Source organism: Python bivittatus, unplaced genomic scaffold (assembly GCF_059951505.1).
Source record: "Python bivittatus isolate LINGU-HERP-01145 unplaced genomic scaffold, Pbiv_v1 ctg000790_np1212, whole genome shotgun sequence".
Lineage (NCBI taxonomy): Eukaryota > Metazoa > Chordata > Lepidosauria > Squamata > Pythonidae > Python > Python bivittatus.
In genome coordinates, this window is record NW_028277110.1 from 2,643,424 (window position 1) to 2,665,908 (window position 22,485).

At 40.6% G+C, this 22,485-nt stretch overlaps 2 protein-coding genes across 7 annotated transcripts in view; one reads left to right on the forward strand and one right to left on the reverse strand.

The window, feature by feature from the left end:
* Positions 1 to 15,951, forward strand: part of TMEM164 (transmembrane protein 164) — a 42,127-nt gene extending 26,176 nt beyond the window's left edge. For both annotated transcript variants that reach the window (XM_088129233.1, XM_088129234.1), the window contains exons 5-7: positions 2,520 to 2,598; positions 11,135 to 11,235; positions 11,624 to 15,951. In XM_088129233.1, the coding sequence (XP_087985359.1) occupies positions 2,520 to 2,598; positions 11,135 to 11,235; positions 11,624 to 11,830 (387 nt within the window). In that variant the 3' untranslated portion in view covers positions 11,831 to 15,951. The remainder of the gene's footprint in view (positions 1 to 2,519; positions 2,599 to 11,134; positions 11,236 to 11,623) is intronic.
* A 1,348-nt stretch (positions 15,952 to 17,299) lies between these two features.
* AMMECR1 (AMMECR nuclear protein 1) overlaps positions 17,300 to 22,485 on the reverse strand; it is an 87,174-nt gene continuing 81,988 nt past the window's right edge. For 4 of the 5 annotated variants that reach the window (XM_088129238.1, XM_088129236.1, XM_088129237.1 and 1 more), the window contains one exon: positions 17,300 to 21,751. In XM_088129238.1, coding sequence (XP_087985364.1) covers positions 21,637 to 21,751 — 115 coding nt within the window. In that variant the 3' untranslated portion in view covers positions 17,300 to 21,636. The remainder of the gene's footprint in view (positions 21,752 to 22,485) is intronic. The other variant, XM_088129235.1, reaches the window with a different exon arrangement.

Here is a 22,485-nt window from a genome sequence, read left to right on the forward strand (position 1 = left end):
AGCATTCTTTCTTTCTTTCTGCCAAGGATTCAGAATTGCACAATGCTGCATTGGAGGAAACCCGCTCTGCTCTCACGACAATTTCTATGGCTTTTTCACAACCTTTGTCTTGACAAGAGGATTTAGAGCAGCGTTTTTCCAACTTGGTGACTTTGAGATGTGTGGACTTCAACTCCCAAAATGCTGGCTGGGGGATTCTGGGAGTTGAAGTCCACACATCTTAAAGTGGCCAAGTTTGAAAAACACTGATTTAGACTCTAAGAAGGCAAAGCAGCAGTCTGTGTTGGGTTTCTCCAGCAACCTGCCCTTAATTTATTTGCTTGCTCACTCGCTTGTTTGCAAGATTTATAGCTTGCCTTTCATACAGGCTTTCCAGGCAGCCTACCTGTCGCTCTGTCCTATTTTTCCCCATAGCAACCACCTTGGCCGGTACGTTGGGCTGAGGTAGGTGGGTGGGGACTGGTCTAAAGTCACCCAGCAAGTTTCTACAGTTAAGGATAGATCTCAGCCCAAGTCCTCACTCCAGTTCCCATGCCAGGCCCCACTAATGCCATGCTGAACCTCAAGATAGATATCTTTAACGCTTTCCTTCTTTTTTAAGCTTGCATCATTTATTTACTCATTCCATCCCATTCCATTCCATTCCTCTAGCCACCCATCTCTTGGCAATAACTCTGGGTGGGGTACAAGGATTAAAGCCAACCAAAAAATCAACAGTCCAAATAATGTCCAAGCTCGCAGACATCTTTCCATTTACAGAAAAGAACCATAAAATCCCATTAAGCAGAGCTTGCTCAATCTCATGCCCCAGATGTGTAGGGAACAGCCAGATCTTCAAGGCCTTGTGAAAGCCAACAGGACTGGGGCCATCCCAGCTCTGGAGGGCTGCCGTTCCACCAGGCAGGCGCTGCCACAGAGAAGCCATGACCCCTGGTCCAGCAAGGTGACATTGTGTAATGGAAGGGACCCAGAGCACGTTGTCCCGGATAGATGTGGTGGGGGGAGCAGAGAGAAACCTAACCCCCCAAACAACCGGCATGCTTTATTGAATAGCAGAGATGTGCCATGTTTATGTGGGCTCTGAAGCTTTTTTTCAAATCATTTTTGAAATCTGCACCAGTAGTACTAGCGTCCATCAGTCCTTACTGAGAGGCCAGCCTGTAGGAGTGAAGGATTAAAGAGCCGAGAAGTGGGAATGTTAAAAATCAAGCATAATCTTCCAGTCCTGCAGAATTTGACTTGCCGTATTACGGATTAATATTTATAACATATTTCTATTATTTGTAAACTCTCTCTCTAGGCCACAAATCTGCCTTCAGGCTGTCTGTCTGACTGGGTATATATAGATCATTGAACTATTTTCTGCCAGGGGAATAAGGCTTGATTTTAACTTAAAGTCTTCCATGATCCCAACCAACTTGTTATATAAATCATGAGCGATGGCTTAGAAGAACCCATGCAATTGTGTCTTATTCAATAAACCATGGTTAAATATGCATACTATACCGCCATGAGTCTATGTGGAGCATAGCGATGTAGAAATAAACTTAATTAACTGAGCATGGCTTAGTGCACTGTGTGAATTGCGCCTTATTTCACTTCCCAAGGATGATAAGATTCTCTGGTTAATGTGGTTAGAAGCCAGTTGAATAGATAGTCAAGACAAGAAGTCCATTGTGGAAAAGGAACGAATACAACAGAAAGATTGAGAATGCCTGTTGGCTCAGGATATTTTACCAGATTGTGCTCATATACATTTGATACTTTAAAATGTCAAAGCTTCACGCTACTAAAAACTTACTCCAACAGGTCAACACACCCGAGATAGCTATGTATACCATTGAGACATAGAAAAATAGCTGAGTTGTTTCTTAAATCCAATCTAATATTCTGAATTTGGGATATGCTAAAGCTTGGTCATGTCACAATATTTGTGGTGCCAATATTGGATCCAGGTAATAACTCTTTTGTTTAAGTTTCATTAATAAGCCAAGTCTGTCTCCTGTAGCAGCATCTAATTCTGTTGATGGCGTCATCTTTTGGATTGATCTCAGCTGGGGTTATTGCTTTACATGTTAATGACCTGATTTATGACCGATATTGGCAGTTCCTGATCTTGGTGTACAAGAAATGTACTTGTCTAAGTCGTTCATCTCTAAGATTAACCATTTTTATACCATAACAAGTTATTTCTGGTCTGGGCGATGTCGCAATAGACTTGTTTGCGGAAATGTTCTCCATGAGTCAGCTGGGCAACTGACAAGAACATTGAGGACAGCAGAGCCAACCTGACAGAAATGAATAGTTCTGTGTTTTTGTGACTGTGCCATGACATGTTTTCCAACTTGGTTCAGCACTTCCAAAAGTTTCCTTCCTACTATCCTGGGTAGTTTGAGTCATTTGAGTCATCTACCAGCCAAACAAAGCTTTGAGGAATAGGATTACAGCTGCCCTGATGAAATAATAGTGTAACCTATATTCTACATTTATAAATCTTGCTTTTTTTTTTCTTTTTGCAGCTACCTTTCGAAATGGAAGTTTATTACATTCAACATGTCATGCTATATGTTGTCCCCATCTACCTGCTACAGAAAGGAGGTATGTGTCTTTCTGTGTGTGTGCGTGTGGCCAAAAGGCATGATCCCTCTCAGTAAATTACTGACACTCTTTAACTACGCCCTGTCTTCCTGACTCATGAGGGCCCCCGTCTCTATATTCTTCAGCCCCTGAGTGCTGTTTTTGCTCCCCAATTCTTACTAAGGCAGCTATATTTCCAATTGGGCAATCCATCAACTTCAGCAAAGCTTTCCACAGTTTAGAAGAACAAAGGGAAACCCATCAACAAATGACCCACCTCAAAAAATGGTAGATGTTTCTGTGTTTGTGGAGGGGCCCCACTGGCTTTGCATAAATTACCTCTTCAGCTTGTTGGCCACTGTGAGAATAGGAGGCTAAATCAGATAGACTCGTAGTCTGGCCCAGTTTGGGCTTGTCTTCCTTTCTTAGGCCCAGAGAATATTTTGTAACGGTATAAAGGACCTTGTCCATCCAGATTTCCCCAACATCACTAGACAGTTAAGGGAAAAAGTGGTTAATAAAGTCTGGAATTATATCTTGGAGGTCTTTCACAATCTAATTTGGGAATAAATGTCCAGAGTGTGTTATAGCAGAGGACTTTCCTCTTGGGAAAATGGTATGTTGGCCTAGACGGGCCATTGACCTGATTTTCATATCCTAATATTTATTTCTGAACAGCCCCTAACAGTTGCATAGCTCAAGGTTTCTATAAGCCTTCAGATCTGCTACTTTTGCTACAGAACTCCTTTTATAACTTAAAAAGGAGCTTCCCTAAGCAAGCAAATATAATCAATGTTCCAGTGAAGGTCCTGGAGTCTGCCAGTCAGTAGGGAATAATAACCAATAAGACTGGAAATTATGGAAGAGGGGTGGGGTGGGGAATTTCTCAGTGACCAGTCCACCACACCATCTAGCTTGTGGTGAGTTGATGGATATTATCTGATAAGTACTCTGTTGGTGAACGTTCCATGTTGGGACAACATGAGAAACACCAAAGCTTGGTTCAAGTGTAGAGAAAGATAGGGACATGGCATGCTTAGTATGTCCTAGGAACACAAGCGTTTTCTGCTGGATGCTGAAGGAGTGGCTGGACAGCCCTAGATCCTCCATACCTGTCCATGGGTTCTAGGTGGGGTGGTTGGAGAACTTTAATAGATAACACATGTTGCCTGGAGAGGAAGCATGGGTCTGTCCTCCAGAAATGTTCAGGAGCTGTTGAGTCCATAGACATAAAGGGAGATGGCAAGACATGCTTGATGGGAAGCACGTAGAAGTAGGACACATTCCCCACAAAATTCGAGAGATTTGGATCCTATTTAACAAGATCAGCCCATCTCCTTTGAGTTTCTGTGACTCTCTGCTACCCTCTGCTGGTAGCTTGTAAACCCTGAACTCCACCTTCCATTAATGTTTGTCAAAAGGTGGGATAAAAATATTGTGAAATAGGGGGGAAAAATGAATGAAAGCCTAGTTGCCACCACTACCATTGCCTTGATGAACTTATCTGGGGAACATGTAGTGAGCCACCTAGGATTATTATGTGAAAAATAGGCAGCCATATACGTTTTCTTTTTTTCCATAATTTTTATTAAAGATGTTAATGACAGTAGTAAAAGCGAATACAAACTAAACTCAGAAAAAGAAACAGAAAGAATAAAAAGTGCAAAAAAAGTAAGCTAAAGAAAAACATGTAAAGGAATTACTTTCAATCTTCATCACGAGAAAACAAGTTTGATAACTTTAGCCGCCTATAAGGTTACAAATATCTCTTCTTCACATAACCCATCCCTTATCTATAGGCAAATCCATAAATCATAAACTTTTCAGTCCTGGTGTCAACAAAAAGTCTGTAAAGGGTCACCAGGGTTTTATAAAAACATGGCTTTTTTTAACCTTGATCAAACAAACCAACTTTATATTCCTTCTTTTTACTTCTAACCATCTTGACTTTTAATTCATTTAGATGTTGTCGTAGGATTTGGTCTCTCTTCAATTTTTCTTTCTCCCATCACAGAAGCTTCTTCCAGGCTTTAGCAAGCAAACCTCTTTTGTAAATCCAGTAAAAAGTAATTATCTGGGTCATTGTCTTGGCTTGTCACTTGCACTTTGATTTTCAAAGCTTTAATCAGCTTCTTTTGTATATCCAGCAAAAAGTCCTTATCAGGGTCATTCTCTTGGCTTGTCATTTGTAATTCCACTTTAACTGCCTTCTCTATTTTGTAATCCACACTTTTTTTTGATTATCCAGTATTTCTGGTTCTAGTATTTTCTGCATCAGATTTAACATCTTTTGGACATAGTCTATTCATAGAAGCAGATATCATTGCTGACGTTTCTGATATTGTAGATACTAATGTCTGGCCCCATTCTTCAAAATTTTCCTGAAGTATTTCTAATGTTATAGCATTTTGTGTCATTTTGTAAATCCCCACATTAACGGAAAACCAAAGGCATTTACACTTTTTTTTCCTTTTCCTTTTCTGCCTGGAATCTTTAGTTCCCTCTAGTGTCCACTTTCTAAAATCATAAAGTCTGTTTTGACTTAAGATAGACAAAACATTCTGGGTCCCATGAAATGCTGTTTATTTTGTTTAATTATTTCAAAACCTTATAATAAACATCTCAATGTTCCAGAATTGTCTGGGCCCTTAATTCATTTATAAATTTCTTAGATCAAAATCTTATTTAGCTTTTTGCCATTTATATTTCCAATTCTTTAAAATCTTAAATTTATAGTTAATTTTTCTTTTGCTCAAGAAGGAAGGTAAACTCACCAGGTGGCTTTTCGAGCTTTCATTCCGAAGATCTCTAATAGCTGTAGAATAGGAAGTAAGCAATTTCTGAAAGTGATTAGAAAGGTAGCAAACTTAGTGTCCTTTGAAAGGCTCTGCTGCAGCTGTGAGCAAGATGGATGGTCCCTTTGGCTCCCAGTGCTCAGACCCATGGGAGACTGCTGTCCTGCAGTCTCCTCACGAGGAGCAGCCATCTGGAGCACATTTCCCATGCTCTCCATATCCCATATCCCTCCTTCTCCTTATCCGGAGAAGTTCCGAAAAACAAGTCTACTCATCGGTTCTTTGGTCTTTGCTGCGGTGGTCATCTCCGCTCTGACGGAGATGTGTTTAGCTCACCATGCCTCCACCAGAAGTCCTCGACCATATAAGTTTCCTAAATAAATAAATAAATAAATAGGATCTTGGTGGCAAGATCCAAGAACTCTGACTCACAATCTCATCCATCTCTGTGGATTCCTCTGAGACCTGTTGAGTGCCTAACGTGGTAGGATGTTCCTTCAAAATGGTGATTTTTTCTCTTATTTTAAAAGCTTGAAATTTGCTATTAAGCTCTAAGCAAAGCTTAAATATCAGGAACGATGGTTAGCACTGTGTAAGTCATAAAATGAACTTGTGCAATGCAATAAATTCTGTCCATACTACTAAAACGTTTTCTAGTTTTGAAAGCCTGTCAAATTAAAAGACATGCTTTATGCAAACAGAAAGCCAACATTTGCATGTGGTACAAATCCATGTATTGAATTGTAACCTGGGAAAATTTGAATTAAGGCTTTTTCAAGCTTTTAAAACAATACAATATATTCAGTTATTCACAGTCAGTTAATGGTATACTTGAAAAACTATCTCTGATATTTATAAATCCTTTGTTTACTTATTTGTATCCTACTCTTTTATCCTTTTCTTCTTTTTTCTTCCCTATTTATATATTTTCTCTAAAACGTCTAATAATTTTTTTTAAAAAAAGAGGAAGGTGTGACTTTATGGTTGAACCCTCTGAGAGAAGATAGAACTATTTCTATATCAGAAAGAGAGGAAGAATATTGTTTAATTTGACTTTGCCTAACTTGATATCATCCAGATGTATTAGGAGTACACTTCCCAGAACACATGCTATCCATTAAAAGTAATTTTAGTCTGAAACTCAGGCTTAACTTTCAGGAGACAGTGAAGGAGGTTCTTTAGATAAGGGCAGCTACTGTGCTGTTGTATATTTCATCCTTCCCCAACCTCAAACCATCCAGATGTGTTGAAATACAACTTTCATCATCCCAGGCTCCTCATATTTCTAATTTGTAAGTGATGCAAAATTCAAGTTGGTTTGAGCAAGCGTGTCTCGGTGCAAAACTGTCACCAACTCTTGGCGTCATATTCATCAAGTCAAGACTAGCTTCAGTCAAGCCTGACTCCTGGAAACTTTGGCGACAAACTTGTGTAGTTTTCTTGTATTCTTTCAGCATGCCTTCTCAGCTTCTTGGCCTAGCTGACATCTCAGGATCCCTGGAGGTCTCCCGTCAAAGCACTGACCAAGTCCAAGCCTGCTTAACAAGAAGGACAGCTAAATGGTGTCCCGTCCTAAGGACAATTGTTTGAGGGGATACCCAAATTTGGAGCTTGGGCCAGCCAGTTAGTACCAGAATTTGGCTTCAGAAATAAATCCAAAATACATATGAAGGTTAGCACAATGGAAAATTATTGACATAGCTGCAAGATTTGGAGTTTCCTGGACCTCTTTGTTAGGCCAAATACTTATCAACGCAAGGGAAAAGGAAGCGGAGTGGGGGAAAAATAAAAGCCAAAGTCACATTCTGTTAATTCGAATCCTACTTGGGTCAGTTCATTGTCTTTGGAAATGGATTGGCATATAAACCAGTGCAAACACGTGAATAAAATAAAGTCTGTAACAGATTTTATTCTCACGTGGCATGAAGGAGAGACTCTGGACTTAGAAACTGGGTTTGATCAGCTACAAAATGCTCTTCAAATCTCGCTGAGAAAAAGAAACAATGATTTCTCCCCATTTCTGGAAATATAGAGTTGAAATCAGAGTCCTGCTCGGGGGGAGAGTTTTATCAGAAGATGGAAAATGGAAGACTGATCAGAAGTTTTAATTTTAACCAAAATGATAGCCTTTCTGCACTGAAGATGTTACCTAGTTGGGTAACAAAACGTCTGCAAGAAAAAAACCAGGCTCAGAGAACGCCAAGGACTCCACGATAGCCCTTCTGAACTCAGCCTCTTTCATTCAAAGGCCAAGGACTCACACATACATTTAAGGCCGCTGCTTTTGTTATGCTGTGGGACTTTGATTTCGGATGGAAATTGCCCCCTCTAGGATTTTAGTTTGATTTCCTTCTTCTGTGGGGGCCTAGATGTTTTGCTGTTATTTCTATGTGGAGCACATTTGAAACTTTAATATTTGTACATCATTCAAATCTTGTGCACGTGATTTATTCAAGAAGTCATTTGCATATGCTTGATTGGATCAGCCAGTCAATCATTGGCTGGGTGTGCACAAACAGGCTAAACCGCAAACCATCATTTACCAAACACAAGTAACTTAATTCACATTTCTGTTAAGCTGTGATGAAGTTTCTCTAGTTTTGGCTTAGAAGATTGTTTTGGCTTAGTTATTCCATCGATTCTGTCTTTCAAGACGTTTCCATGGGTGATTCCTAAATCAGTTTGAGCACTGCTCTCCATTTTTACATTAAGTGTAATTTGTTTTTATGAGATAGAATGAGAAGGACAGCTTTTGCAATACAAATGAATCTGGAAAGGGAGTTTATGGCTGGGTTAATGCAGACTAGAATTCTTAGCTAGTTTGAGGTACACTGTATCATGGAAACCATCACACAATGATGTAACTACAGGTAGTCCTTGACTTATGGACACAATTGGGACTGGAACTTCCATCGCTAAGCCATGTGGTTGTTAAGTGAGTTGTGACTGATTTTACGACATTTTTTGCCACAGTCATTAAGCAAATCCAGCTTCCCCATTGACTTCGCATGTCAGAAGTCCCCTGGGAAGGTTGAAAATGGCGATCACATGACCCCAGGATGCTGCAACTGTTGTAAATACATGCCAGTTGCCAAGTGCCCAAATTTTGATTACTTGACCATAGGGATGCTGTGATGGTCGTAAGCGCAAAGACCGGTTGCAGGTCATTTTTTTCAGCACCATCGTAACCTTGAATGGTCATTAAACGAATGGTCGTAAGTTGAGGACTATCTGTATTGATACAATAGCCACTGACTTAACTATGATACAAAAATTCAGACCTGTGCACATTTGTGCAAAAGACAGTGGGCTCCTAATGGATGTGGTGCTGCTGTGTGATGTTGAGGCATCTTTGAGGGATTGAAAAAGAGCTTTTGGGGGGCTGGGAAATTATATGAAGGTTAAAATGTGGAAATGCTACTTTTTGAATTTCAGAAGGGCAATGTGTACATTGGCCTATTTTTCATAAAGTGGCTCAGCTTTGCTTATAGCAAGGCAATAATGTCACTGGATCCTTGGGTAAGGATCATCGCATTGAAGGCACTGGACCATCATAAGGATCTCTGAGAGAAGTTGAGCCAGGCCAGGAAGCAGAGAAAGAATATAGTTTCAGTTCTTCCCAATTTTCTCTCCCCCCACCTTTCCTTTTTACCCATTTTCCAGATCAGTAGTTATTGATCTGCATTCAATGATTTACCCCTGTGTGCAGAGAGACTTTCTGACTGGAGAGACATCAAAGAGGGAGCAGAAAGCATTCCTGAGCTGAAGTTCAAAAGCTCAGAATGGGGCCTTTAATATTTGGAAAAATAAGCATCCAGGTTCCTTTTCCAGCTGGCTGACATGTGGGCTAGTTAGCTAGGAATTTGCCTGCGTCTGCTCCTCTTGCTTGTACAATTGTTTGAAATCCACCTACTTCAAATCAGGTGGCTCTGGAGCGTGTCTACCAAGATTAAGCAAGCTTTCCAGTTAACTTTCTCTAATGTGATGCACTAAAGTGGCATTATTTATGAGTGCAAGCACTCTGGGGGAACGAGGCTGTGTATGCCATCAACTTCCTTGTGAGATGGGCGGTCTCTAAATTTGAAATATAAATAAATAAAAATAAACAAACTTCCATGCCTAGCATTGACCTCTGTGGTCCTGATCTGCTGAAGTGGGATGTGGACCAGGAGTGTGCAAACTTTTTCAAGCCAAGAGCCACCCATGGTCTTCCCAGTGCCTTGGAGTGTTTGCACCTATTCCAAAAACCATACATCCACGGCAAACATTAAACTTGTTTTCCTTTCCACTTAGAATGAATTCAAATTTAATTCTGTATGGCTTATTCATTACTTCCCATGTTTGCAAGAATTTCTCCCTCCTGTCACATCAGACATGCTTCGAGGGCAACTTTTGGGAGGATGTGAAGGCCTCGTGCAATGTTTGGGACTTGCGTGCAGTCGGTTATACTGTGGGGCTTCTGCTTATGTTGTTACCCTGCTAAATTAAGAACAGGTTCATACAACAGGCTAATCTGGATGAGTTTTGTGCTGTGGTATGTTATACAAACCCAGTTTGTTTAGCATATAATTCAGGTATTGTACCAACCACATTTCCTATTCAGGCTAAGTCTGTTGTGTGAGTGTGGCCTGCGGTGCTCCTTCATAGGCGAGAAGAGAATGGAACTAGAACCCATGGTTCTTGATCTCTGGGTTGTGATCTGAAGGTAGAGTACAAAGGAGAAAAAGAGATTCAGTGGGAGAAAGTGGGGGGCGGGGGTAGAGAGAGCAAACCCAGACAGTGCTTCTTACTAATGACATGATTGTGAGAGCACACTTCTAATACCTAAAGAAATGCAAACGCCCTTTCATCTCTCCTCCCAAGATACCAGACACGGAGTAATAGCTTCGGTTATGATGTTGTGGGCTTCTCCGAGGTCCGTAAGTGGATCCTGGCCTGCAAAATATTACTAGCTTGGAAGCTCTTCATATTCCTCCCCTTATCTGGAAATCAGCTACCTCCTCCTTCCATCAAAGAGTCATTAGCAAGGGAATTAAGAAGGCACCTCCCTAGCAATCTTAGGAGATGAAGTACCTAAAGTACTGACTTAAGTAGTTGAAGTCTGTTCCCAGCAGAATAATGATGTTCTCTTACATCTCAGCAGAATCTGGTGTTAAAGATGGGTTGAATTTTATTATTTTGGCTCCTTATTTTGACTAAACTGTCAAATTTCTTTCTTCATTTTTTTTTTTTGGCTAAGCCGCCAAATTTATTTTGCCAAGTTTCAGGGTTTGTGTGTGTGTGTGTGTTTTAAAAAAAACAGATTGATATGCATTAATGGTGCACCCTTTTGGAAAAGTGTATTTTTGTTTGCATGTCTATGTGACTTATGTATGTTTTGATGAAATTTGGGACTGAATAACTGATAGGGCCTCCTCAAAATACAAAATCTATGCCCCAAAGAATAGGCAGTCTAAATTTAAACAACGAATTTACATTGATTTTATTATATAGATTGCAAACAGAATCTAGTACATCAAAGGGTCTTTTTATGTAGGCTTAATTTATATCCTGCTATATCATTGAAGTTCAGAACACTGCAGAATCTTTTTTTAACTGTTAATAATTTTGGCCCTCAGTCTGGTTTTCAGCATAGGTATCTCTACCAGCTCATGTTTTCAATTGCAATAATTTTGGATTTTCAGCGTGAACGTTGGTACCTTATTAAGGAAGGAACAATGCCTATTGGAATAGCCCAAAGCAAACGTCTGTTTTTCTAACAGGTGTCTATACTCCTGAGCCATCCTGGAATTTCTGGTGGCCCTTACTTTCCAACGGACTGATGTTTGTCTACCACTACAGTTTTTTACAGATTTTGGGACTGGTGAGTCTATTTACTTATATTGATCGCATCTCTCTGTCTCTCTCTCTCTCTGTGTATGGGTGTGTTTAGTAATAATATGCCAATGGAGCAGGTAAATAAAGGGAAACAGAAGGGTGTGACTTGGGGAAAGGAGAGAAGAACTCTTGTTTTAAGTGATTTATTGTCTAGCTGTGTAGATTAAACAGGGGAGACTGCAGGGTGTAGGAACTTCAAAACTATGCCTGTTTGGGGTTTGATCTTGATCTCTGCCATTGGGGTGTTGGAGGAGGCAAGGAAGAGCAGACACATTTAAGGCTCTTGGGATACTAAGAAAAGTAGGCAAATTGTTGTAAGTCAGTGTAAAAACATTTTTTTTATTTTTTTTTAAATCTTCCTCCTGCTCTTCTAGGTCACTGAAGTGAATTTGAACAACATGCTGTGCCCGGCTATTTCGGATCCTTTCTATGGCCCCTGGTATAGAATCTGGGCATCCGGGCACCAGTCACTGATGACCATGTTTCATGGAAAACTCATAACTCTCCTTTTCTATAATGCTGTCCCAATCTTTAAGCTCAGCGTGGATGTGCTTCAGTCCCCGGATAAGAAAATATCCTGAGACTCCACCCTTGAAGGAAGCCTGGTTTTTGTTTCTTTGTTGAAGGACCCAGAGGAGAACCAGTGGTTGTTTTGGGGGTCAGAGAAGAATACTATAAACTGTTCTTGGTTTCTTTCTTCTATTACAACATAAGGTCTATCTTCCCACTATTGTTCTATTGAATCTTCATTGCCTGTAGCTGGCAATGATTGCAAAACGTGTGGGCTTATTCATAAAAAGCCACATGTGGACTTTCAGTGCAGCTTCTAATCCTGCCACTTTGGACTTCTGGAGTTTCAGATGCTCATCACATCATGGACTACAGCTGATGGAAAGCGCTGTTCCATATTCTCATTACTTCAGTGAGTTTTCCTACTGAGCGGCAGCTCTTACATTTTACCTTCAGCACAGAGCCTCTTCTGCACTTCCTTGCCCATGGCCTTGACATGGGTTACTTGTTTCATGTTGACCTTGGGCATGAATAGTATTTGGTGCTTCCTCACTATCAGTGCAGATGAGAAGGTTCTGCATTGTTAGAACTGGTTAAATATATGGGGAACAATAACGATTTACAATACTGCCTTCTGAAGCTCTTGAAAGTTTAAGCTGTAGCCTGCTCAGATGCCATCATATCTGCTGGCACCTCCCAGATTGTTCTTCTAAATTAATTGGCAAAAAACAGCTTAATTACTTAATTGCTAGATTGTATGTAATGATTTAGGAGATGAACTTGACAAAACCATGTCTCAGTGAAAGGCATTGCCCAAGAAAATCTGCCAATTTGGGGTTGGGCTCTACGTTGTATTTAAGTATACTTACGTAAATCTGTTGCATACATACATGTATTTAATGTTATGTCCACATATATTAGCACAGCAGATATTCAGGAACATTAAGTGAAACTAGCCAGGTTTGACTGAATTAGCCATGTTGCAAAAGGCATCCTTCAAGAACGTTGAGGAATAATTGTCTTTTCAGGCTTGGAGTAAATTGGAGGAAGGTAGTCCTTTGAAGCAGAATCTCTAGCTTTTCGAGTGGCTGCTGTGACAATGGTTCTGAATTGTAGTCCAGCTACTCTTCTGTTGCATCCCCTCCGTGTCTCCAGTTGTATTGCCTTATGAATCCCACATTGGGCAGCCTTTGATACCTCAAGCAGAGAAATTTCGCCTTAAGGGTCAACGTATCTGCCCTTCCCACTTGAAGGTGGGAAGTCATGGGGTGGGTACTCAACGTCAAGAACTGCAAAAGGCAGTTATGAGTATTTTCATTCCAGTTGACCAAAACTTGAATCTCATTGCAGTTTGGCATAAACAGAGGAGGAACTTCATCTTCTACTTGGGGCTTTGTAGATCTTGGTTTTTTTGTATTCGTAGCTGGTGAGAAATTTTGTAAATGTTCTACTGTGAATATTGTCGCATTTCTATCAGAAGAGATAGTCCCTTCTTTGCTGCCCAGTGGGAGATTTCATCCCTACGTTTCCTGGGCCAACTTTCTGATGTCAAAACCTTACACTGGGGAGCAAGGTTGTGCTCTTAGTATTTGCTCTAATGAACCTTGATGTTTACTCTTCAAAATGGCATATTTAAACAGAGATATACATGCAGTGAAACTTCTAGATGAATAGCATAGCCAGTGTATTCTTGTGTGTGTGTGTGTGTGTGTTAGACACTTGTTCAGGATTCGTTCCATAATAGGGTTATAAAACTTACAAGGACATACACAGAACTGTTTTCAATAGTGAATATTGAGTTGTTTCTTTTTTCTTTTTAAAAAACAAGAATTACCAAGGGTAGGTAGACAGATTCTTTTGGATCTGTCAGTGAAAGTGATCTTGGTATTCCTGCCCAGTCATCTTATAAAGACAGCTGGATCCATCTTTTGATTCTGTGCCATATTAATCATCCACACAACGGCCTTAGTTTTTCCTGAACCATTTAACCAGTGTGGGGGTGCCTCTTGATCACAGGAACGGAGACTTCACATTTTCTTTCAGACCTACTTGCTGCTCGTAAAACAGGTGCCACATGCTTTCTTTCCAGATCACGAGAGAGCTGAGACGTTCAAAAAACGTCCCACGCCCTCTTTTCCAACCCAGTTATTTGATGAAAACCTGCATTGCTAGCTAGCAAAACAAATTGGGAATTTTCTTTTTGAATCGCTTCTCTCTAATGCCTGTTGAAAAGTTTTCTTTTACATGCATTCCTCAAAGAGGTTACAAGACCAGCATCTTGTAACCTCTTTGAGGGAGCGTTTTCTTTCAATCTGTGATTTGGCAGAGCTGTGAAGATGGTTGCCCTAAGTTGCAACTTCTGTGAACTAGAATTCTGGTTCTGGGCTGAAGCAACCAGATCATGGAGGCATAAAGGGCTGCTGGTCCCAGATCTGTACAGAAGTTGTTAGTCTCCTTCAATAAAAATAGTACCTTTAGCAGAAAAGATACCTAATATTGTTTGCACTTACCTTGTGAGTGTTCTAGAGCTGGGATTTTCCTTGTTTTATTTTAAATTTTAAGCTGGCAGGCTTTTTGCGGGGGAAGGATAGCAGCAGGACATGATCACCTTTCATTCTGAACCTTTTAAGATAAATTCAGGATGTTGAGCATCAGTTAGGAGTGTTCTTTGAAAGTCACTAACAGCTGGTTAACTACGTTCCGTGCCAATGGAGGTGTCGTATTTCCTTCTTGAAAGTGTGGATGGATTTTCCATCCAGGGGAAAAAATGCAGCTAGAGGGACACATGCTCAGTTTACAGGCAGGTTGCGGGGAGGGAATAGCGTAAATTGGCTAACAATCAGAAGAGGCAAGGATTTGCAGCTTGTGTCCCTCTTGCCCCCTTCCAAAATAGAAAGCCTTTGTGGTTTCTCTGCCTGTTTACTGATGCATCGCTTTGCAGCTTTCATTGACCGGAGCCAAATTCTTTGAATCAAGGGTTGGCTCACAGGCTTTATGGAATGAGGCTTGAAAAAAAACTCTGATTGTCATGGAGCCCAAGGATAGACCCCCTGGAATGCCTTGGTCCTGGTTCTTAGCATTTCCATCCTTATCACCTCCTCCTTTCATAAAGTCTTGAAAGTTCCTAAATTGGCTTCCACGAATTGTTTGTATCTATATGGACTCCTCTTGAGTTGCTTTTCCATGTTTCTAACATCTTGTGTGATAGTTGAGGCTAAAGTTGTTTATTGTTTTCATTTACGACTGAAGAACTTCCTGGGACTCTTGTCAGATGTTGCCTTTTGAGGACAACCAGAGACAGGTTAGCATGTGCGCACTTTAACGTAGAGTACCTCAGTGTAGCTGTTCCTTTTGTGGCCTGCGTCAGCGGTTTGATGCTTTCCCATCATGGAGGTTGATTCTGTGTTTTGGAAAAAAAACTCACCTGGGTCCTTCGCTCATAGCCAAAATGCACCAACCCATAATGTACGAGATGTCCAGGTTTCCTCTACATCTGAGGTGGTGCAGTGGGATGATATATACCGCTGTTAGGGCTCAGGTTTTGATGCAGCTGTGTTTTTTTAGGTTTATTTTTCAAAGCAGGACCTTGTCAAAGGACTTTTGTGGATCTTCAGGGCTGGAAGTTTCTCTAATTGCTGGAATTTTAGTTAAATGTGTGGCTGTTACAAACATCTAAAATGTTTGGCTCTTATAAATCTGGGAAATTGAAAGTTTATTGATGTTGCTGCAGCTATCTGAAATGGTCCTTCCTTTTCTTCTAGTGTTTTAGGACAGTTAGCATCTTGGCAAAAAACCAAAAATAATCTTGTTCTTCATGGCCATACAATCCTTCCTTATTTTCTTAGTTGAATAGCCTTCAAATGTTAAAAGTTTTTGCTCATTCTACCTATCAAGGGACACTCAAACGTCAAAGTACAGTATTTCCACCTTGGGGAACTAAAAATAGAATCACCCACTAAGATAATTTTATTAAGATTTTTCTTTTTAAAGAAAGTAGTACTTTTTTTAATGTAAAAGCCAAACAGGTAGCATTTTCCAACAAAATTGTATATTTGGGTTTATGGCTATGTAGACTTTGTCTCAAATGCTTTTTCTATCTCAAAATAAAATGTTTGTGAAACAACTGCTTATGTTTTATTTCAAAGAAATAAATATTTTACACACACGATTGTAACTCAGTATTCAATCGCTTGGTGTAATTTTATCTTGGAAGATGATAAGAATAAGGTGGTTTTATAGATTAGACTCTTTGGATTATGGCTACTAACTTCCTTTGTCTGCTTCAGCATGTTTTCCAAAGAGCCCAACTTTTCAGAAAAATGTGTACCGTATTTCTTAAATTCAACGATAAAACTCTTTCAGGATATGCAACTAATTGCTTTCATTCTGGCCACTGTTTATCCACCTATTCTGACCCAACTCTGGAGCAGGATGAATTCAAATGCGACTCTTGGTAACCCTTCTATTACCTGTCTGGCCGATTTTCACTTGAGTGACAAAAGGAAGTATTCTAAGATTTATAGAGGATGAGTCTGAAACGTTTTCACCTGAATTTAGAACACTGTTCCTTTCAATGAACTGAAAAGGGCTGACTTGTTTCCCTTCTCAATTGCAGAGTGGCAATTAAGTGTAAACCGCTGGCCTTTATTGTTGAATAGTCAAAAGTAAGTTATTCTGAACTGCTGCACAATTCCAAGGCCTTGATGTAACGGAGGAACTAGAGATTGTACTTTCCTCTATGATCCCATCATGATCATGACATCATTCATGTAGAACCTTGAGTAGTTTGTGAGAAAATCCAGCAGGATGGTAACAGAAGGGTACCTACACCGGCTGGATACTACTGGGTAATACTCAAATTCCTCAGGACCAGCTGTCCTTTTGTTGAGAGGGGTAGAAAATATCTGGAGCATAATTCCCCCTTCTACAGCAAGCTGACAAGATGCCCACAGCTTGCCCGTGTGCCTCTGTGCACTGAAAAAGGATGGCTTCTTCTCTGTGCGGTGAGGAGGCGACAATCTGATGGGCAAGGAAGAAAAAGAGGGCCCCGAAGTCAATCGCTCTGGGCTGAACATGTCCTATAGTCCCACTCTAGCCATTCTGAGCTTTTCGGGGTGGGGGAAGCTTGCATTATCGTTTTAAACAGGCACATGTGAATTCCGGAAATCCCCTTCACAAGCAACAGGAAAGCAATCTGAGTTGGGTGCTGCAGATGTTACAACTTCGACTCTAGCAGGTGCAGTCAAGTTGCGATCCACCACCAGAGAGAGCCTGGACGGGCCGTGCAACAGATTTTCCTTCCTGCAGACTTCCCTCGAGGCCACAGTATATGCAAACCTCTGGTTTCACTTTTGGATCCATGCGTATTCCAAAACTAAACCCCGTAAACTTTCCTAAAGTTTATTGCAAGCCTCTCCAGCTTCTACTCTATGCTCACAAAAGGGGGCCTTCTCTAGATCCTGCCATTCATTCTGGTTGAACTCAACCAGGTCAAAAACTTAAGGAGCATCAAGTGCAAGGAGACCATAACTACAAGCAGCTGTGATTTTTCCTTATTTTATTGGGTAAATGATTTAAAAGGTAATAACAATAGTGTTAAAACTACTACAATATCTTTCCACAGCCATATCTCACAGACCCACAAATGACCTTCTAGAGTTTTTTTTTTTTTGCTTTTTCCTCATTTTTACCTTTAAGCCATACTTATAAAATGCCCATTTTAATCAACAGTTTCTTCACACTAATAGCAAATAAACATGGAAATAAGAAGAATCTAGTTTTAATGGAAGGAGGTTTGTGGTAATCTGTGATAATATTGTAATCAATAGTCAAAGGAAAAAAAGGGGGGGGGCTTTTGAACTACGCCAGGTAGATCTTTTGCCCATCTATGCCACTTTTTCCATTGAAGGTAACTAATTATTATGCTGGTGAACAATTAATTCTTGTAACATATAAAACACTAAAATAACTTAGAAACTAGATCCCAAATCTTTTGGAAAGAATCAGCTTTGATATACAAAAACAGTCATAAGTTGTTACAAAAGTTTTTTTTTTTTTCTCAGTGCATTTACGTACCAGTGTGGCAACTGGCTTCAGAGCAAAAGGAAGTATTTCTTTCCTTCTGAAACAGTAATAAAAAAACAAGAAAACATATCTTTGTATATAAAGAATCATTGCTGGTCTTAATAAGTGTAACCAGAAACCCTTAGAATCTGAGAGGCACATTTCGGGTTTCTATATTATTTTATTTAAACATAAAAGTCACCAGTTTATTCAATGGAGGAGCTGCAGAAGTTCCTCAAACTTAATTAACATCACTAGCAAAAATCAGTTAGAAACTGTACAAAAATAAAAAAGTTAACCCATTTGCATCCTGCAGAGACTTGGAAGGATTAGAAGGCAGGCTTTAAGAAGCAGCATTGAGGCTTGGCCGGAGGCGTCTTTGGTTCGGTCCAACACACAAGAATGTCATCTACTCCAGACAGTTTCAAGAACCCAGACAGTTGAAGACACGTCAAGAGGCTGAGATAATCAAGATGAAATGGGGTGTGGTGGGGGGCGGCTGCTCCCAGCTGACAGCGTATCGGCACAACGGGCCTCCTCCTTCACCACAGTCCGGGCCCAACCCAAGAGCAGAGGTTGGTGTGATACCACATCACCCAAGTCTCCCGTGGATGGGACAGTGGTCCCACAAGGTCCTCTTTTAGCTTCAGCCAGACATTAGTTCTCAAACTGCCCTTAACCACGCGGGTGTAAGAAATAAAACGTTTAAAGCTAAAACTAAACCGCCTTTTGTTTTTTGGAATGAAGTAAGGCAAGAGAAACACCACCACTGCCTGGACAACGCTTACCTATGGCTCAGTGACCAAAAACAGGAGAGTCTGTCTCAGATTTGAAACGGACACGGCTTTGCAGACTGAGGAGGAACTGCAAAAGGTACTTCGGGTCTCGAGTCTGGGTGAATGCCTACGGAGTACGGAGCATTTGTGGTGTGTCCGATTCCGGTAAGAAACGGAACCACCTCTGCCTCGCTGGCACTTCCCTGCTCCAAGAGACAAACCAGGAAAAACACGTGTCACTGAAGCGACCGGATCTCCGCTATGTACAAGGTTATTTATCGCTGATGCATCTCGCCAGCCTTGCAAGATTCCAGGAGTAGCTCTCACCACAAGCATATTCACAACAGGTTCAAAAGGGTCTGGAGGGTTTTTTGGTTTTTTTTTTTTTTTTTAAAGCACACCTTTCCAGTTTGTACAACCCTTTGAACCACAGCTGTTCTTTTTTGATTAAATTCACAAAGCAAGAGCTACTGAGAGACCCCCCAAAAAAGAACAAAAAAATATTGTGCATTATGCTAACAGGATGATCCTTTTTTTTTTTTTTTTCCTCCCCCAAGCCACGGTGGGAAGTATTGCTGACCTCTTCCTTCAAACCCTGCAGGATATTTTATTTAAATCAGTATATCATTATTACACTGGTAAGAAATTTTGTATAACATCTGCATATATTGAGGATTTTTTTTTTCTAAAAAAAATCTGATATGATTTTAGAGTCCGCATGACCAGTCACGTGACCTGCTCAAGATGATTAGCACCTTTAAATACACATATATATTTTTAATATATATATATATATATATAATAGATCTTTTTTTTTAAAAAAAACTTTTAACATTGAGCTCACCCAGAAGCATGAACTGTAATGAGAAAGATTGCTGGGGGGGGGGGGGGGGTTTTTGGGTGGCCACGGCAGGTATTCCAAATGCTTGCAGCAGATAATTTTATTTTTTTTTTGTTTCTTTTAGCTTGTGCTCAAGTTTCCCTTTCAAGGCAAAACAGGGGAAGTTGCAATTAGACAGCAACTGACAATACTTTTCACATAAAAGTGAACCCCCTTTTCCACCCTCCAAATAGGAAAGACATCACAGAACTTCACCCGAAGCTCCGGTGGGTTCTTTCCTCATCTGTTGCCCATTTTCTTTCTTTCTTTCTTTCTTTCTTTCTTTCTTTCTTTCTTTCTTTCTTTCTTTCTTTCTTTCTTTCTTTCTTTCTTTCTTCAGGATTTTTGCTTTCTTGAAAATTAAGGCATCAAAACAGAAAGTTAATATTTGGACGTTAAATACTGTGGATTGAAGGAATGACTGTGACGAAACAGCTTTCTCCCCATTTCTGCGTCTAGGACCATAGCCAATTCTTTGATCAGTATCCCAAGGCCTGCAATATGGCTTGTTGTTTGTTATTGTGGTAGTCTATATGAAGATCACATCCCTAATTGGACGGAAGAGGATAGGACTTCTGCCAAAATGCGATCTGCCTCATCCAAGATGAAGGTCTTCTAATACAGGGAAGGATCTCTGATCTCCCTTGAAGATCAGAGATCTATTTCAGTGTCACTGAAGTTCATAAGAGTTCAGGAAGCACCTGAAACGAGAACTCTGTGAAAGCCGTTCTCAGAATCCAAGGCTGGCTAGGAGGAGCTGTCTCTGCGACTTCCACCCAGGACAAAGTCCCAGAGATGGTAACAATACTGACTCTGCTACTCAGCACGATTTCCTATGTCTGCTATCCAAAAATACTTCTTGCACTGCCATTCCAGCTTCATAAAAAAGTAATGGCTGCTGGATTTTTAAATTTAAAAGTAATAAGCTTTAGGATTGTTTTTTTTAATTATGGGCTTTTCTTTTCTTTTTTGACCTTGCGCCATCAAGAACTGCTAGTTTGCTATTGAATTTTCAGGGGCAAGCCTTGTAGGGCTAGGAGACAAAACTTGAATTCTTCTCTCAAAAGAACACTTTACATTTCTCTGGAAAGTTTAGAATTTGAAATAGGTATCTTCTCTTATGCTTCTCCTACTTTGCTCTTCTTCCTGAAACTTGTGTCACCTAAGGCACTAATACCTAAATCTGCTGACTTCCTAACACAGCAGTTTCTTCAAGCTAATCATCCTGGTTGTAACAGCAACCAACATCTGAGAAGTTAGAGATGCTTGGAGTGAATTTTATTGGTGCTGTTCGTCAACTTGCTGACGCAAGGTAGAGCTTGGCAGATCACACCATCCACCTGAAGCCTGCTTGGGGAACTGGGGGTGGAGGTTGGGGAGAGACAGACCATTATCAGTAAGTTTTTAGTTCCAGTGATTTGAATGGGCAATATTTAGATGAAGGGACTCAAACCAGGACCCCAACTTGGGGCTGTAATAAAACTCTTCCTATGATTACGTCTAAACCGAAAGCACAATTGGTTTATCATAATTAATTAATTCAGGTTATCATTGTCATTTGTCTGGGCCAATCAGAACAGGAACCAGAGGTTCACGGAGTCTCTAGCAATTTTTATTTGTGGGCATGCTGAGGAACTGATTGCTAATCCTATTCAAGCCTATGCTTAGTCTTACTTCCAATCTGGATCCAATATTTTACGACTTCAAGAGCAGGCTACGGTGCTTTGCTCTTTTATCTTCCAACCCGACACATTAAGTTCTTTCCTTCCATCCACAGTTTCACAGAAAAATGTGATTGATACAATTCAGTGATAATGAAGTAGAACTTTAAAATGTTATTTTAAAAAAACCTCAAGTTTTTTTATGCGGTCATAACAAAAAAACAAGAAAATCCAACAAGCCCACAGTGACTCATTTTTTTAAAAAAAGAGAGGGGGGAGAGAGAGAAAGAGAGTGAGTGAAGGGGTTCTTTGTAATGATGCAGCGTTTCCACCCGTTGCCATGGTGAACTTAACCTGCCACGGAGAAGTGTCATCATGGCAACGGAAACTAACATCATAAAATGGTACAGTAATAGAGATAGCTAGACCAAGAAGGGGGGGGTTCTCCTGGGAAGAGGTTTGCAGAAAAGTCCAGAGACTGGTCATACGGCTCGGTGTCAGGAATAATGGTTGTATGGTGGAAGGGTGTGCCCGATGCCGTTCTGGAAGTGATGGTGCTGACGGTGAGCAAGGTATTCTGTGTAACTCACGGTCATCTTCTCACTACGATACCTAAAAGGGAAGTAGGGAGAGAAAGAAAAGAGAGAGAGAGAGAGAAAGAGAGAGAGAGAGAGAGAGAGAGAGGAGAGGGGTTTAAAGAAAAAAAGGAGACAGGTTTAATCCCCGACAGCTGGAAAAAAATTCTGGTTAAAGAAAAAGCTTCTGTTTAAGCATTAAAGGAAAACCAGAAGAACAAGAGAAGTTCAACAGGTTTAAGATTTAACTTCCCAAACCCATCTCTGCCCAGGCTTCAGCTCTCGCTGTCTTATGATGCCCCAGTCACCACCTGGGTCATGTTGTGAAGTAGTTTCTCTCCAAATGAATGGTGCTGATTTGTACAACCGATCATTACAAATTCTGAATGTTTGGCTGGGCTAGGCCACTTAAAAGAATATTCTGGTGGGAGCTGGGCAACTGAGTGACATAGTGGATGGTTTGCCCTAAAAACATGAAGTATGCTACAGTAAGTACAAAGCACCAAACATCTCCATGACCAAGGGCAAATCAGAGCACCTCTGCCTTCAGCCGAGTGCCTATCTGGCCAAGTGTCACGACACCTTTACCTCCTTCTGGAAAAGCACTGGTTAGAGACCAAGCCCCTTGGGCACTCTTCCCCCCAGTGTCCTAGACCACAGCATCCATAATTGCTAGACAGCACAATGACTGGGGATTGTGGAGAGTGGAGTTCAAAAATGTACAGGGGGGCAGGTTGAGAAGATTGTTCTAGGGCTAGCACCACATAGCTT